The 19,073-nt window shown below is 46.2% G+C and overlaps 1 protein-coding gene across 1 annotated transcript; it reads left to right on the top strand.

Annotated features, from left to right (window-relative positions):
- Positions 1-9,020: 9,020 nt before the first annotated feature.
- Positions 9,021-18,423, top strand: LOC127007225 (uncharacterized). The gene is made up of 2 exons (XM_050877929.1): positions 9,021-9,344; positions 13,707-18,423. Exon 2 carries the CDS (start codon positions 13,710-13,712, stop codon positions 14,778-14,780), a length of 1,071 nt encoding a protein of 356 aa, XP_050733886.1. The 5' UTR covers positions 9,021-9,344; positions 13,707-13,709; the 3' UTR covers positions 14,781-18,423.
- The last annotated feature ends 650 nt before the right edge of the window (positions 18,424-19,073 follow it).

Raw genomic sequence — 19,073 nt, 5'->3', positions numbered from 1 at the left:
GGGGGCTCCAGGCAAACAGCTTTCTAGCACAGAGTAGAGTCTAATAATAATATTCCTCCACAGTGTTGGGGCTTTTTCTCTCTTCTGTCGATGCAATCATGCTGACTGCTCTTCAGAACTTGCTAAGTGCATGCCTCCCCCCTTACCACGGCCCCGCTGCACACATCTTTCCACTCTCGCTCATCTCTATTCTATTAATTTCTTATGCCAGAGTTAACCAGCTTCATAATTATTTTAACCTTTCCGCTAGTAAACTCTAAAACAGCCTTCCATCGTCTGTAATTCATCCTGCCTACGGCTTGAATTCGTTCAAGAGGTGAGTATCAAGACACCTCTCCACCCGGTACTTGCATCTTTTTTGGCCTGTCGTTCATATTCCTTTGATGGAACAGAGTTTAGCGGGATCTTTTGTTGATGTTTTTGTTTTGTTTTTACCCTACAGCAGCCTCCTATTGGGTAGAGAGAACAGGACACAACTCAGATTGACAATGATGTCCCTATTTACAGCTGGATGGACATGGGCAACATATTAGTTAAAGGACACTACCCATCCCTCTCCATTTCATATGTGAAACCTCTCGGTTGTGATGCAGTCATAACAACCGTTGCACTATGGAACTTAATACGTGCGTGTCTCTGGGCTCGCTTGTGTGTAATTCACCACCACGGCCTGATCACGTGTTGGACTCGTAATCGCCAGCAGATGAGCAAGTGCTCTTTATCATCAATCTCTGGGTACTGCCAGGACCTCACACACCACACAACCCATCCCCTTGCTCAAGGGGGGACATAAACCACTCCTAGTCAACGGAAAGAATCCGGCCTGAGCGGGCTCGAACCGCCGCCCTGTCGGGCCGTGAAGCCTGGCAGCGCAGCGGTCTAACCAGTTGCTCCACGGGGTGTTATGTGTGTGTGTGTGTGTGTGTGTGTGTGTGTGTGTGTGTGTTAAATAATGCTGATCATGGCAGTTCCAGAGAGCCATGCCCAATGCCTTGATAGAGAAGCGTCCAAAAAAAATTGCGTTCTTTTTTTGGGGGAAAGGGGGGGGGGGGGCGAAATGTGTGTGTGTGTGTGTGTGTGTAGGCGGAGGCTGAGTGAATAGCGTGATGCGGCTGCGTTCAGGATGACGCGAGTTCGCGCCCCGTCCGGTGCCATAAACTAGGAATTTTCAGTCACTGCAAGTAGCCTAATTAAGCCCCGTTCACACTGTGCCGACTATGGGCCACGACTACCCACGACTCCAGGATACATGAGGTCTTGGGTGTTGATGTGAAAGGGTCGGGCATGTCCTGAAATAGGTCTAGAAACGGTCGTTGAATCCTGAGCGGACTTCGGGAAGGGAGTGTGGGGTTACGAGGGCTAGCGCGAAAAAGTATTCCATGCTAAACTTTCACAAGAGTCGGCAAGGATCTGGACCAACCGTCATTTCCGCTTGAGGTCTCAATGAGGTCGTCAACAGTCTTGGCTTGTCCCGAGACAATCGTCAAGACTGTTGGGGCAATTTTTCAATATTTTACCGTTACCCGTCGGCACAGTCGTCGGTGCCGACTACGAAGAATAATGAGAGACCGTCGTGACGACAGTCTTCGTCTAATGAAGGACGCTCGTGACGACTGTCGGCTCAGAAATATTGGGTAACACTGCCGCCATCAGGAAATTTATATTTTCATTTTGCAATCACAAGGACAACAACTTCTGGACATAGAGCGGCTAATCACACTGACGTGATTTCTTGATGTAGAGAAAACCTACACTGGCAGACGATAGAGTTATATTTTTAACCAAACAGTTTCGGTGGACACTGCCACCATCTTCAGTCATCCAATATTGATGCCAAAAATTTTGCTCAAATCAACCCAAAACTACCATACGTACATCTACGGTCTACCCAAAACTCACAAGGATAATCTTCCCCTTCACCCGATTAAATCACAATGCGGTTCGCTCACTTACAAACTTTCCAAATTTGTTGCCAACAAATTATCACCCCTCGTAGGCACAATATCCGGAGCTCATGTGAAAAATTCAACAGATTTCATTAACAAAATTAAAGACTTGAATCTTGTTTCCGGAAAAATGGTTAGTTTTGATGTTGACTACCTTTTCACCAAAGTTCCTATAGACGATGTGCTTGAATTTTTGTCAAGAAAATTGCCTGATTGCCACATTGACTTGGGTATGCCTGTTAACGCATTCGTTGAACTTGCTAAATTATTCGTAGAATTATTTTTCTTTTGGGGACGACTTTTATATGCAGTGCTTTGGTATGGGTATGGGTTCCCCTTTGTCTCCAGTACTAAGTAACTTATATATGGAATATTTTGAAACCGAGCTTTTGCCTTGCATTTCACCCCCACAATTAATTTGGTTTCGTTACGTCGACGACATTTTCTCGTTGTGGCCCTCAACCCAAAATAATTTCGATGAATTTTTTGCACAGTTAAACACCCTCGCCCCTTCCATAAAATTTAAAGTTGAATGGGAAGCAAACGACAGACTTCCCTTCCTAGACGTCCTCATTCAAAAAACTAATAACACACTCAGCTTCAAAGTATATCGAAAACCTACAAACTGCAACTTATTCATACATCATTTCTCCTATCATCACCGCTCCATAAAATTGTCTGTCATTTCCTCCATGTTTCTTAAAGCCATAAGAATTTGTAGCCCCCAGCACTTGTCAGAAGAAAACAATAATATATGGAGGATCTTCCGCAACCAAAAAATATCCAAACTGGCTCATACAGCAAGCATATTTAAAAGCAAGAAAATCATATTTTGTACCAAGAACTCCCTCCCCTAGGAAAAAACATTTTCTGTCCTTACCATATGTTGCTGACCTGCATATCATTAAAGCAGTGTGTCATAAACTTGACGTTAATATAGCCTTTAAATATACTTCCACAATCAAAAACATGTTAGTTAAGAACAAAAGCATTGTTTCATCGGCAGCTGGTGTGTATAAAGTCCCATGTGAAGATTGTCAGTTAGTTTATATAGGAGAAACAGGTAGAGATCTCAATACACGCATTAAGAAACACAAGTATGTAGTTAGAACAGGGAATGACAATAATGCTATTTTTAAACATATTGAAAATACAAGTCATAGGATTTCGTGGAAAAACAGCCACCTTTTATATAAATGCAATGATTATAAACAACGTAAGGTTATTGAAGCCATGTGTATAAAGAAACAGGAATTTTAAATTATGTGACGGGAATTTCAAGCTCGATCCAGTAATGAGGTAACTGGTTAAGAAGTCTCTTCCCGCCCCCCTTAATCCCAACATCTGTCAGTCATAGCTTTGGAGTGTGGTCCCGACCTTACTTGTAGATACGACCTGATAGCTTAGGACTGCCCACCCATTCCTGTCCTTATCCCGTTTTTAATTTGTCTTTGTCCTGTTTGTCAATTAGATTGTATTTTGCTAATCCCTAATCCTACTTCTACTCTCCCATCCCCCCATGTGTCAGCCGCAGCGTTGAGGCGGGGCCGTGATCTCACTTCCCTCCCCCAGACCTGACGGAGCACCCTTCCCTCTTTGTCCAGCCCCTCCCATACTTATGTAGGCTACTCCTTCCGTTGTGTATATAAGGAGAATTGTAAACCATTGTAACTACTTCTTCTATTCCTTTACACCACTGAAGATGGTGGCAGTGTCCACCGAAACTGTTTGGTTAAAAATATAACTCTATCGTCTGCCAGTGTGGGTTTTTATTTAAACTTCTGGACATTGTTACATTTTACTGGCACACATTTGGGAGGCAGCACAGCAAAGACGCACTCCTGCTGCCTCTTTCTTGAGTTGAATTACACAACTAGGGTTGCCACCCTGAGGTCAGAAAAATGTGGAATGCAACATTTCACTCTCCAGTATGGAATAGATCCATATTTAAAGGAATTCGTGGCAACCCAAAAATTTTTCAAGCCTGCCATGACTGCTAGCCGCTGCTCGCTGCTGGTCAAGGCAGGAGGAAAGGGGAAGGGACGTAACGTCGCGTATTTTACACGTATTTTAGGACGATCCTTGACAAATTTTACGGACTGGCTTTGTGATTCCCCGAAAAAATGCGCTCACTACAATTTAAAGATACTGAATTTTATCTCTTTGACCATTCAGACAACCAAAAACGGAAAAATGTCGTTCCATATTGGTTAAAAGCGGAACGCTGCACTTTACTCTCGAATACGGAACGATTCCGTATTTTAAGCAACAGGTGGCAAACCTAAACACAACGGAGTCTCGGCCCCTTATAGCCTATAGAGGTTTTGCAGTGACGTCACGAAATAGCGCCGTCTGCAAATTGTGTGTCGTCTGCAAACCCGCTGGTGGTCACCTCCCTAGCAGAGTGAGCAGACGGACCACGTGTGCCCCATCCCCAAGTCACTACCCGCGGGCAAATGGCAGGACCTTCAGCATCATTTGTGCTAAGTGATTACGCGAGATCGCTTGAGAATGCTGCGAAGCTAAGATACATAGAAAAAATCAGTGCTTTTGGAGGAGGAGACTGTTAGACTGGCTGTCTAGCTGTCTGGTTGACTGGTTGCCTGGTGTGTTGATTGGCTGGCTGATTGGTAAATTGACTGTCTGTCTAACTGATCGACAGGGTGACTGACTGGATGAATGGATGACTGACTGGGTGGTTGACTGACTGGCTGATTAGTTGGCTGGCTGGCTGGTTGACTGGCTGATTGGTTGGTTGGCTGACTGTCTGGCTGGTCGGTTGACTGGCTGTCCCTCTGCCTGGCCGATCTCCTGTTGCTGACCAGTGATGCCCAGGTAGGCAGCACAGGCAGGCAAACAGGTGAGGGCAAGTGGCGACAGGTACGTGAGGGCAGGTGACGGCAAGTCACCTTACACTACGCACTCTTGGTCACTTCCCTGCGTACACTTATATACTCCACCCAGCACTGAGCTCTGTCCCTCTGTGCACTTTGCCTCCACTGACTTTCCATTCCTATTCCTATTTTCTTCCCCTGCTTGAGCGCCGCCATCCGTGTTTACCTCCGCCAGCTCGTGTAAATCCCGTTCCAGAGTAATCCCCCGCCACAAAGTAAGCTAGGGGACCCGGGGCAATAACCTAAATGAGTGTTACCTCCTATAATAGTCTGATCATTCTTGCCTGTAATATTTACCCCTGACAAAATGAGCACTGCAGAGTCGAGATGAAGCAGCCGGCCGCCAGTTTTCCCTCCTCACAGCTGCTATCCACTTCCCCCGCTGTTCTGGATTCGCTGGAAATCTATAATATGACACAGCATATCTCCCGTGTCGGTTAGAACATCCAACCGCACAACATACGTACCCCATGACGATACACACAGAGCACTTGTGCAGCCGCCACTAAGGTTTGCTTTGATAAGTGACCACCAAGATGGCCGTGCAGGCGCGCGCTACCCCCGCACCCCCACTAATGACGTTATCTGCAAATCCTCTATATACTCACAAATATATTTAAAAACTTATGGGTGGAACTCGGTGACAATTGGCAAGCTGCCTCCAAGACATTCGCGAAGACCGTCGGCCAACTTATTGGTAACTGTCGGCCAGCTGGTCGGTCAACAAGTTGACAGACAATTTGCAAGACTGTCGTCAAAACCATCTGCGACTGTTGGTCAATCGGTCGGCTGAGTCGTGGTTGTTGTAGACATGGCGCCATTTCAAAAAAATGACCGTTGAGACTCGTCTTCAGACTAGTTGCCAGCATGTCGCAGATATATGCTGGCAACTAGTTGGCCGAATGTCCTAGACAGTCAGTAATCATAGTAGCCGACACCAAGACGCCAAAAAAAAACCTACCCCCATTCTTGGAGCGTGGGAGCCGACTTGTCAAATCCAACAGTCGCTGAGTTGTCGTGGCACAGAGACGGCACAGTGTGCACGGGGGCTAAGACTACCCACATGCTATCTAGAAGACCATCTATCAACCCGCACTGTAGATTCTCTCTAAAAGAGAGGGTCAGTGATGAGCTTCGGAGGCCAGCATGTGCCATACAAGATGGCGCCTCTATAAACACCTGCCTGCACCACAATGGCTGGGGCTGACCATCACACCCCCCAGTAAAGCCTCCCAGCGCCATAGACGTAAACGTAAAAAGAAAGAAGAAAATAAAAGGACGTGTACGCGTGGCAGTTCCTTGCGTGTGTGTGTGTGTGTGTGTGTGTGAGAGAGAGAGAGAGAGAGAGAGAGAGAGAGAGAGAGAGAGAGAGAGAGAGAGAGAGAGAGAGAATTATATTTTCTTACACTAATTTTGAACGGATTGACAAAGCCGGCAATGTTGGCTTCAAGCGACGGTCTCCTGTTCATTATCATTTGCTTGTCCATGTCCACGTACACACTGTAGTCCACGACTTTCAGACGCTGATCGTTCACCGTTGATGGAACGCCGATGAAGTCAACTTCCTGAAAAATGAAATAGCATTATCTATCTCTCTCTCTCTCTCTCTCTCTCTCTCTCACAAACACACCCACACACACACACACACACACACACACACACACACACACACACACACACGGCCCGGTAGCTCAGTGCATAGAGCGTCTGCCTTACAACCAGAAGGACCAGGGCTCGATTCCCCGGCCGGCTAAAGATAAGTTCGGTTTATCTTGTTTCACGTGTACCCCCTATTCACCTAGCAGTGAGTAGGTAAGAGACGGGAACGGCTGGCTGTCTCGAGAGAGACCCGCAGCAGACCAAGAGGTGAATTACACACACACACACACACAAACATGTGTATATGTGTGTGTGTGTGTGTGTGTGTATATATATATATATATATATATATATATATATATATATATATATATATATATATATATATATATATATATATATATATATATATATATATATATATACATAGACTTCACAATCTCTTGACGGGAAACGGGGCGCGGGGCCGATTCGCAGGGGGCCGATTTTCAAAAATTTAAAATTTAAATATTTTCAAAACCAAAGCAGCTAGCGACCTGAAACTAAAACAGGCACCTCCCTTAGGCATATATGAGTCTCCATGAGCAGCGGTATCAAAAAATTCAAAGTCGTTCCCTAATAAAATCCCGATTAATTGTTTTTTATATAAGTATAACAAAACTTAAAAAGGCTATAAAATCCTCAGATTTTACGCTAGATGCACAAACATCACCAAATAAGTCCAGTTTCCTGGACTTGTACACGTCCCTGTTCCTCGCCGTCTCCTTCCTGCCCTCCTCGATACTGCTCCTCTTCCTGCCGGTCGGCTGCTTCAAGGCCTTGTTCTTCCTCGCTTCTGAGGTCACGTCCTTGGAGAAATTAGCACCGAAACAGTTGAAGAGGGACCTGCTGATGTGCGGCAAGATGGTGTTGGCCAGGTTGTGCCCCTCCTGGCACCTGTACCCCTGCAAGGTCGGGTCTGAGGCCGCCAGGAACTCCAGGAGGTGCCTGAACCCGTCCCTGTGGCGCATGGCAAGGGAGAGGAACCTCAACCTGCGCTCCTTCTTGTCCTCCCTGCACATCAGGGAGTCCCACAGCGACATCCCGAAGGACGCCATGTGGGCCATTGGGAGAGATGGCCGCTTCAGGACCGCCCGGCCGTCTCCAGCTCTCCCCTGTCGACCAGCTCGACCAGGGCGTCGAACATCACAGAGGCGGGTCGCCCTCTCGAGCTCCACGGTAATCTTCATCTCCTCCTGCTGGGCAAGCTCCTGCTTGCAGCACTCAGCCACAGAGGAGTTGGCCTGGACCTTCCTGGCCAGGTAGCCGGCGTAGTTGCCGACCGCGGCGAGGAGCAACTCGTCCGTCGGCGGGTCCGGCTGGTCGTCGGCCAGCTCCCTGGCAAGCTGGGCCAAGATCACCTCGTCGTCCTCCTTCTCCTGTGCCTTGGCCCGGTCCAGGTCGGCCTGCACGTCCCCGGGGAAGAACCCGACGAGCTTCAGCAAATGCAGGCGCTGGGCCAACCTGTTGCTCACCATGAAGTTCTGCACGCTCGTCCAGTAGTTGGCGCCGCACATGGTGCGGCGCTTGCCGAAAGAGTGCTCAGTCGGGTCAGAGTTGGCCTTCCCCATGCAAACATACTCGACCCCGTAGGACGTAGTGAACAGCCCCCTCACTACCACACTGCACTGAACACACCACTGCACTGCACACAACACTGAGTCACTGCACTGATGGCGTAGTACGGCTCCTCCACAGTTTACTCCACGGGGTCGCGGCGTCCTCATATCTTGTGTCTCCTCCGTCACTTCCACTCGATCCACTGCCTTCTGTGTCTTCTTGTATCGTCCTCTGGATCCTTGCAGTTGTGGGGAAGGGTACAGAGACGATGAATAACTGTAGGTCCTTTACTTGGCGAGTAAACAGAGGCAGGACAGCGATAATCCTTTACAGAGGGGAAGTGCCCAGCTGACTGCGTGCCTAAGGCGAGTTAGGCGACGCGGGAACTGAGCTGAGTTGCCATGTAGGCACTAACTAAACGTACATTTCTTGTTTCCTAATACGTAAAACTGTGGACTTCACTATCCTACAGTTATCATTCATTTTACGTAAAGATTTCAACCTAAAGTTACGCAAATTTGCCATTTTTTACACAACGTTTTCAAAGTGCACGCATGGTGCTATTTTATATAAGTTACCTTGAATCCTCGACCAAATCACTCTAGAGACACTCCTGCCTGCTTGTATGCACTAAAACTTGAAGATTTCGTCCTGTTTCCACTTAAATTCGGAGTAAGAACGCAGAGTGTGTTTGAGTTGTCGCAGTGAAAGTCGCCATAACAATCGGCCCCTTACGCGAAGCCAGCGCGCCAAGACTGAAGAGATTTCCCGTCAACTAGTTGTGAAGTCTATGATATATATATATATATATATATATATATATATATATATATATATATATATATATATATATATATATATATATATATATATATATATATATTTATATATATATATATATATATATATATATATATATATATATATATATATATATATATATATATATATACAAGCATCGTTAGACAGATGGCACACACGGTTGAGTCCCTCCAAAAAAATTCCTCAACAAAGCCGATTTGGGACGCCATGATTGAGGCAAATCAGCTGGCGGTTGACTGTGTCAAGAGCCTAGAAGACGCGTTCTGGCTTCCAGGGGGCTGTATGCAAAAGCACCAGGTGAAGACAGCTTTCGAGTTGTTTTTTTACTTATTTCATATTTCAGAGAAGAACCGCCGTTCTGCCCTTCCTTTGGCCTTCAAACCGAGCGGGAAGTTGGTTGACTTCGTCTCAGAGTTAGAAGTCAAGGTTCAGGAACACCCTCACCATCAACCCCTCGCAACAGCCGCAGCATTGCAAGCACAAAGTAAGGCATCTCTCACCTGTAGTTTTTGCAAACAATCAGGACATTCTGAACATTCTTGCTTCGCGAAACGTAGGGAATCAACACATTCAAGACAGGGCTCAGATAGGAGATCAGGAGGTTACAGGGGCGGGCATCATTCATCACACAGGAACCCTAGGCCAAACCATCAGCGGAAGGCTGCCTTTTGCCTTATCCACGGGAATTGTTTTCATGATTCAGACAGTTGTTCTGCAATACAAAAGGCCAAGGAGGAACAGAAGTACAAGTCCTCGGCGGACAGTAAACCACACTCCTCTTCTCAGATTAAAAAGACATGACTTCGTGACAGCCCCGAGGCGTACATCCAAGTGTCCCTTCAGAACAATACTAATTGAGAGGAACTTGACTCCGTCATTGCCGCCTTGGGACGGACAAGCATAATTACCCTCCCTTGCAAGGTGGGCAAAATTTCACTCACCTTAGTGGTTGACACAGGTGCGACAGTCAATGTCATCTCCGACTCCGCTTACAGGTCACTGACACGACAGGCGAGTGGGGAAAATTGGCCGCTCCAAGAGAACGACCTGAATGTGGTAGGCGTGACGGGTACCACTTTGAGAATCCTTGGGCGAGTACCACTAACAGTCAGCTTACATGTAAATGTATGTCCCTTTCGAGATTTCTTTTATGTCTCTAGCAGGTTTGCCTTACCTGTGGATGGGATCTTAGGATTAAACGCCATGAAAGACCTGCACATAACCATAAACCCTGAAAGCAACGCGATCGTGTATCAAGGCCGACGCATACAGGGGATGGTAAATCCATCGCCTCTGTCACCTGTAATCCCGCCCTCAGAAGGGGAAAATGACCAACCCACCACAGACTCAGGGACTGCCACCGCCCAAGTGTCACCTCTTACGGTCAAACCACACGAAAACATTGCAGACTTGTGGCGGACAGTAACGGCAGTCGTAGAAGGTCCTCAAATAGTTCCGGATCGTGCTGCAAAACTTGTTAAAATCCGTTTGCCTAACGCCCCTCCAACGGGCAGTGATGTGTGTATCGACGGAGCTCCTCACATACACCGCGTGACGGTGGAGGTAACTCTTGCGACAGTCAAGGAGGGAGGTTTTGCAGAGGCATTGGTAATAAACACGTCTGTATCCCCTGTATCCTTAAAACACGGTGTTAGATTATGCCAGTGTCTAGTGTATGGGAGAAATGTCGCCCCGGAACCAGCTGAATACCCTTCAGCCCAAGTCTCAGGCATAACCTCGGCGTGTCAGGCTTCTCCTGAACAAGACACAGCTAATTTAGAGGCATTCCTAAAAGTTGCACATTATGCCGAAATTAAGCCAACCTTAGTCCAGCTCCTGGAACATTATAGGGGGGCGCTTGCTCTACCAGGCGAGCCGCTTGGAGTTACGCAGTGTGCTGAACACCACATTAAGTATGCACTTTCAATGCGTCTACTGGATCAGCTGATACATGTTTTGAGTCTAAGGGGGGTGGGGAGACAGCGGACCAATAGCGCGTTGGCTTCGCGTTCGTGACGTCATGGCGGCTCCTCCCATAATACCTCCATGAAGCAGACCTGCTACTCACTCAGCCGAGAATGGTTGTTGTGATCTTAATCGTGAGTAGAAATTCGAGAATCTAAGGGAAACCGACTGTATTGTCCTGGAGATTATAATGTAGGAGATGTGAAGTAGGATTGTGAGTAGGACAGGATTGTGATTATTTGTTTGCGATGTAAAGCAAAGGTAAAACAGTCAGCGGGAGGTCGTGCAACAACTTATCTCTGAAATGTTAGAACAAGGTGTCATCAAAGAATCGAATTTCCCGTGGAATTCATCCGTGTTTCTGGTTCCAAAGAAAGACGGTTCTTATCGTCCTATGATTGATTTCCGGCGTGTGAACACCGCGACCGTGGATGATCATTTTCCGCTTCTCGTTCTTAGAGATCTTCTGATGTGTCTCGGTAGAGGAAATAAAGTCTTTACGAGTCTTGATCTGGTCAGTGGCTACTGGCAACTGCCCATGGCCCCCGAGTCACGTGAAGTAACGGCTTTCAGCACGCCTCATGGCCACTATGAGTGGACGAGGATGCCGTTCGGGCTCAAAGGAACTCCCTTGACCTTCCAAAGGACAATGCACAGTATTTTTGGTGACTTGCTGGGCAACTCTGTCTATGTGTATTTAGACGACATCATCACAGCAAGTAAAGACGTGCATGCACACATGGAATCACTAAAAGCAGTAATACACAGACTTAAGAGGTCGGATTAAAGCTCAAAATCACCAAATGTGAATTTTTAAAGCCTCGGATCAAGTTCTTGGGGCATGTCGTGGACGAATTCGGCATCCACACAGTGGACGACAAAATAAAAGCTATTGCCGAGTTCCCTCAGCCAACGTCTGCGGACAAGGTACGGTCTTTCTTAGGTGTCGCAGGTTATTACAGGCCTTTCATAAAGGACTTCGCAGCACGCGTGAGTCCCGTAACCCATCTATTAAAGAAAGACGTACCATTTCAGTGGCTCCCAGCTCAACAAACGAGCTTTGAGGATTTAAAGAAAGCGCTTACACAGGCTCCGGTCCTTGTCTTTCCGGATTTCAAGGACCCCTTTCAGCTTTGTACCGACGTTTCGGCTAGTGGACTAGAAGCCGCTCTAATGGAAACAGATAAGTCCGGCAAAAAGCATGTGATAGCGTTCGCCAGTCGAGTACTTACAGCTCCGGAAAAGAACTATTCTGTTACCCACCTAGAGGCTCTTGCCATTGTGTGGGCTCTGAAGCATTTTCGTGACATATTGATGGGGTACATAATTGTGGTGTATACGGACCACGCGGCCATAACTGATCTTTTCAAGGGAAAAAACCTACACGGTCGTCTGGCAAGATGGTTCTTAACGATCCAAGCATACAATCCGGAGATAAAATACATCACCGGGAAAACAAATGTGGTCGCAGATGCCTTATCTCGGAATATTCCGATAGGCGCGATTACCACCCCAGAGGTCATCCACAACTTCACTTCACCTGAGCTACACACTGCTCAGCGAGACCCCCCTGTGTGTAACAGGTTAATTTACGCTCTCGAGTCGGGAGACGAATCAAACCTTCCTAAATTGCCAGTTCCCTTTTCACAATTCTTCCTATCAGAGGACAACCTCCTTTGTAGGCCAACCAAACCGGTACCTATAGGCCAACTGGTCATCCCAGACAAATACGTCCCCGTGACGCTTAAGCTGGTCCATAACAAACCCATTGCGGGTCACCCAGGAAGAGACAAGACGCTATCTGTCACCAGACGAAAATTCTACTGGCCCACATTACGGGTTGATGTAGAAAAACATGTCGCACATTGCGTCGTTTGTGCTAAGCACAAGGGGTCCGTCAAAGGGCCTGCACCTATGTTGCAATACCCAGTACCAGAGGCGCCATGGGATGTTGTTAATATAGACTTATTACAGCTCCCCCAGAGCCAACATGGTTCGCGCTACTTATTGGTGTGCGTCGACCAGTTCTCTAAGTTTCTAGTTCTAGCGCCTCTCAAGGACAAGACAGCCACACGCGTGGCCCATGCCCTCGTGACTCACGTGTTGTGTCCACATTCGTCTCCTCGAATTCTTTTGAGTGACAATGGTACCGAGTTTAGGAACTCAGTATTGAGCGAAATATGCGCTCAGTTTAACATCACGCAATCCTTCATCACAGCTTACCACCCAGCTGCTAATGGGTTGGCGGAGAGGGCTAATAGGAAACTCTTACAGGTCCTCAGGCCTATCGTGAACGATCTCCACGATAACTGGGAGGATTGGCTATCGCATATAGCCGCTTCCATAAATACGTCGGTAAACGACTCTACGGGGAAGTCTCCCTACTACATCTTATATGGGGTGGAGAAACGTCTTCCGTACGACCTCCTAACAATCCCAGAACAACCTCTCTACAACATTGATAGGTACGCACAACAGCAGATGCACGTTTTCCAAGATACACTCAGAAGTTAGGTGTACATTAAAAGCTACGAAGGTTGAAATGATGTCAAAACAACACAAACAGGCCGTCCCGGTGAATTTAAAAGAGGGTGACACAGTCATGATTAAGCAGGCGGAAAGGAGTTCGAAACTGGGGGCTAAATTTGTGGGTCCTTACCGAGTTGTTCGGAATGTCAGGGGAAATCGGTTCGAGGTTCTCGAGTCGAATAGTGGAGTCAGTCTAGAAGTTCACAGTGATCGTCTGAAAGTAATTCCCTCACCTTTGGACCTTGATATTGGTAATTCCCCCTTAGAGTCAAATGTTCAACAAGATAATCCCAACACCCATAGCTATAACTTGAGACCACGGGTTTAAATACTTCATTCCCACCACTTTCAGATCATGATGTTGCGTTTTCTGATCATCTTGTTGTCCCTCGGCTCCCTGCTTGCAAAAACGCCCATCAACCTGAAGCCTGGTGCCCTCGCGGCACACATAGGAGAGGTCTTCCTCATAGAAGATGTGCTCCTCGTAAAATATCCATATACTTCCTTAACCAACACAACTGACACAATCAAGATAGTCTCAGAAAAACTACTCGGCATGGCAGACGCCATACGGGCTACCAAGACTAGGAAATCAAAGGCACCTTCTAGTACCAACTCTCTGACTCTTTTTCAACTACTGGAGGATAGGATTCTGTTCTTACAGGGAAAAGTTGATGAGGTAGACATGGATTATAGTTTTCACTCAGTTCACTCTCGGGTAAAGAGGGGGTTGCTCAACATCGTTGGGTCCGCCTCAAAGTTCCTTTTCGGTACGGCTACCGACGAGGACGTTCGCGATTTGCGGGACCACTACGCTCATGTACTTTCCTTTGCTGCTCGAAATCGCAGGGTGATCAACGCCAATTGTAGAACACTTGCGCGATTGCATACTAACATTGAGGAACTGCTAGAGCAGACAAATAGGATGGTAGAGGTTATCAACATAGTTGTCAAACAGATCGACCAGGTGAATCAGTTTCTCCTCCTAGATCAGGCCTTGCATGTATTGGAAAACGTCATTAACTCCGTCGCAACGGCAAATCAGCAGGTTATTAGCAACATGGTTGATGCAGCGCACGGTAGAGTCACACCTGCCTTGTTCCCTCTACACGATTTGAGAACGACTGTCCATATCGGGTATCAAAATTATAGCCTCAGACCTTTATTCACCCCAGACATGAGTCAATATTTTTACCTCTTGATTGAGTCCAGCCTCACCCCTGATGCCATAATCATTCATGTTCCATTTCAGACGGCGGACGTGTTTGAGGCACACGAAATTGTCCCGTTCCCTTTTTCAGCTAAGGACAGTGTGTTAGCCCTGGACACGTCCCCGTCTCTTGTTCTAATCGTGAAGGATTTCGCTCTGTATTCAACGGGTAGCTACTCACTCTTGCAATATTGCAAGGAGACCGTCTTCGGGTGATTCTATTGCTCTGCGTCTCTCTTTGCCTTCCTACCAGTTCGGGGAGGGGTATGCGAGATGCCGGGAACCAGAAAACGAACAAACAAGAGGAATAGCCATAACGTACAGAGTAAACATCTCATAGGACAAACACTAACAAAGAGGGAAACAACGAGGATAAAGGAAAACAGATACCCAGAGAGGAATGAGAGATATACAACTGTGTAAACATCTGACAGGACAAACACTAACAAGAAGGGTGACATATATAACAGTGTAAACATCTCAAGTACAAAAGAGGGGAAACAACGAGGGTAAAGGAAAACAGATACCCAGACTCAGATACAGAAAACAGATACCCAGTGGGCGTGGTCAGAAAGTGTGAACAACCATTGAAAAAGACTCTGACCCGTGACGTCAGTCGTGGCGATATGTTATGAGCCAATAATTTAACAGAAAAATCACTGTGGGAGTGTCTTAAGACTGACTCACGAATAGCAGGAAAAGTAAAACAATACAACATAATGAGCGAGCAGATGGGTGTGACAGGAAGTATTGGCCATTGGTTATGTAGAAAATTAAGGGCGTGTCAAGGATGTAAGTCCGCCTCAAGCAAAGAAAAATGTGGCCTAGAAATCAGTGGTATGGGTAGACCGTGCTTGGTTCTCGCCTCAAGCAGACCATGGAGGTATTATAACAGGAGGTGCCCTCCCGCGTCGTCCCCATACAGGCGAGTGAAGCCAGTGGGCGGAGCTTACAGAGTCTGTGGGCGGAGCTTACAATCGACAGATAGACCCAAAACATTGCGATCTCCTGGGCGGAACTAAGGGGAATTTACCACTTGTTTTTGCATCTATACGAAAAATTAAAAAAAGAATTGATGGTTTGAGTTATGAATAGTACATAAAATTTTCCTATATATTTAATGTAGATCTATTATCAACGACATTTAAGGTCAAGGCAGTCCCGTGGCTTAAAAAAAAACAATGAAAGGGCCCCGGCATTCCATGACAGTGTTGCAGTGTGTGTCCTTCGGCCTGGCATACAGCGTGCAGCAGACACAGGGGAGTTAATAACCTCCCAGTAGTACCTATAGCCTAGCCTAAGACGCATTGCTACCACATCCTGAGGTGCACTGTGTTGCCCATAGGGGTAAACAGTGGTGGGAGACACTTGCATAATGGAGGCTGCTGGTGCTGCCATTGTCACAGCAGTGTCTGAGTTGGGTAGCAATGTTATTATGGAAATAATCCCTAATTATATTCTTAACATAGCTAAGCGTATAGTCAGTGTCAGGGTCCACTGTGTCATCCTGAAGGGCACGTCGAGCAAGGCAGTCTGCCTTTTCATTGTGCTGGAAGGAAGGGCACCCAGGTGAAGTGGACCGTGGCACCTGCGGCCTCAAGGGCACGGAGGGCAGTCAGGCACTTAGTCACAAGATCACAGTCTGTAGGGGAGGAGGACACAGGTTCATGTAATGCAGCCTGGCTATCAACAAACAAGTATACATCTTTGCGGAAAGCTGCTACAGTGTGGAGAGCCTCAAGTATGGCATACAGCTCAGCCCGGGTCGAGGACAGGTACCCTGGCAGCCGCCTGGTAATCTCAATGTCAGTGTACAACAGAACTGCAGATTTCTATCATATGTAGCCCTATCTGGTTATACAGTTCTCAACTCACCTGTGAAATGATGTAGAACCACTACGTTCCCTTTTCGTACAGCCATATGAACATATGAACATAAGAACGTAGGAGTCTGCAAGAGGCCGGTAGGCCTGTACATAGTGTACAAGGCAGCTCCTTTGAACCTAAGCTCCCGTGTATCTAACCCCACCTAATATCGCTGTCCATGAATTTATCTAATCTATTTATTAATGTGACAATTGTATTGGCACCCACCACATGACTGCAAACCTGTTCCAGTCATCCACCACTCTGTTAGTAAACCAGTTTTTGCCTACGTCCCTGTTGAATCTGAATTCATCCAGTTTAAACCCATTACTTCGTGTCCTACCCGGTTCTCTTACCAACAAAACCTTATAATTATCCCCCTTATTAAAGCCCTTCATCCATTTATAAACCTCGATCATGTCTCCACGCACCCTTCGCCTTTCTAGAGAATGCAAATTTAACTGTTTTGAGTCTTTCCTCGTATGGCAAGTTTCTCAACCCCTGAATCATCTTAGTCATCCTCCTCTGCACCGATTCTAACATTTTGATATCCAGGTGACCAGAACTGAACCACATAGTCAAGATGAGGTCTAACTAATACTAAATATAGTTTGAGGAAGACTTCGGCGCTTCTATTGCTCCTTCTATTGGCTCCTTCAAATAAATCCCAGTACCCTATTTGCTCGATTTCTAGCATGAATGCATTGTGCCCTTGGACGGAGATCAGGAGCTCACTCAGACCCCTAAATCCCTCTCGCACCCAGACCTGCTTATGAAAGTGTCATTAAGCAATAGTTATGTGAGGGGTTGTTCCTACCTACACTCAGAAAAGGCAGGGATTGTATGCACTTTCAATGCGTCTACTGGATCAGCTGATACATGTTTTGAGTCTAAGGGGGGTGGGGAGACAGCGGACCAATAGCGCGTTGGCTTCGCGTTCGTGACGTCATGGCGGCTCCTCCCATAATACCTCCATGAAGCAGACCTGCTACTCACTCAGCCGAGAATGGCTGTTGTGATCTTAATCGTGAGTAGAAATTCGAGAATCTAAGGGAAACCGACTGTATTGTCCTGGAGATTATAATGTAGGAGATGTGAAGTAGGATTGTGAGTAGGACAGGATTGTGATTATTTGTTTGCGATGTAAAGCAAAGGTAAAACCACTGGGTGTGGTATAATTGGGTGTTTCCATGACTTGTAGTAGATTATACTATAGGAATGTGTTATTAGGATTTTGTGAAGAGAGTACATACTGATTGTGATGTAAGCAGAGAGATACAAACCTCTGCTTGTGGAACGACGAGTGTTATTATTATTGGCAACAACTGAGCACATATTGTAGTATTATGTTTAAGACATGTCGTTTGTCATATGTTGCATCCATTGCTGAATATGTCAGTGTTATGATCGTCTGAGCATAGAATATTGCGTAAGGCAATTACTTTCATTTAATTTTAAATAAATGTATATTTTCTTTTTCCCTTGTTTATCCCCGAACTCCAGTCTCCAATAACAACTTAAGCCGGATCACGCTACCAGGGATACGAGACGGTGAGATCATTTATGGAGTAATTAATGAGTGATAAAAGAGTTGATTTAATACAAGAAAAGAAGGGTCCAAAACTCGCGGCAGCGGTATAGGGATAAACAGGGACATGTGCTTACAGTGCTTTTGTTTAATTTACTCTGACGAGAAAACGCCTCTTATTTTCATTAAGCTTTGCTCGTTTTAAATGGCGGAAATAATAGTGACGATTTAATTATATAATTAATGGTTCTTCCGGAGGACATGGACTTTGACGATATGGTAATGGAAACTCTGGCCAACCACTGTTGTTCTGCAGTGCAATGGGTAGCACACGCGACTCAACCGAGAATTCATGAGTTCCTTCCCGGGCGGAGTGGAGAGGGATGGGCAGTCTCTCTCCACCGGCGCCGTGATCCACTCCTCAGTGAGAGGGTGTCAGGTGACAGGCAGCGGCAGCGTCCCGCCTCCCAGGTTTGTTTGTACCTACACATTTATCTTAACTATTGTCCATATGCTTGAATTTTTTTTTTTTTTTCATTCTTGACTTTTTATCCATTCCTCACACTTTTAGTATTTCACATTTTTTCTAGATCATACTCTTCACTTCTTACCTGGGGACACGGGCTTTCTAAAGTCCTCACAGGGTGGTGCTGTGCCGCCGCAGCACCACCAGCCCTGTGAGCCCGTGTTCCCCTCCATCCCCAGGTAAGAATCTGAAGAGTATGATCTAGAAAAAATGTGAAATACTAAAAGTGTGAGGAATGGATAAAAAGTCAAGAATGAAAAAAAAAAAATATGGACAATAGTGAATAAGAAGATGAAGACAGTAAGAGAATCAGAGGAAGAGGAGGCCCCTCAGTTAACTACTACAAATAACATTAAATAAATAAATGAATAATAAATAAAGAAAGAAAGAAATATGCACACTTGCAGTGGAAAAAAACGGAAAATGAGCGAAGAACAAAACAGGGAGTAACCTTTAATATAATAAGATGAAGGCTATAACGAACGAGGGAGTAACAGCCTCACATAAATATAAGGAAAAGAAGGCTATAACGAACAGGGAGTAACCTTTAATATAATAAGATGAAGGCTATAACGAGCAAGGGAGTGAC

Source organism: Eriocheir sinensis, chromosome 35 (assembly GCF_024679095.1).
Source record: "Eriocheir sinensis breed Jianghai 21 chromosome 35, ASM2467909v1, whole genome shotgun sequence".
In the NCBI taxonomy this organism is placed as follows: Eukaryota; Metazoa; Arthropoda; class Malacostraca; order Decapoda; family Varunidae; genus Eriocheir; species Eriocheir sinensis.
The sequence above is the reverse complement of the archived record's forward strand: the minus strand, read 5'-3'. Positions and strand labels throughout refer to the sequence as shown.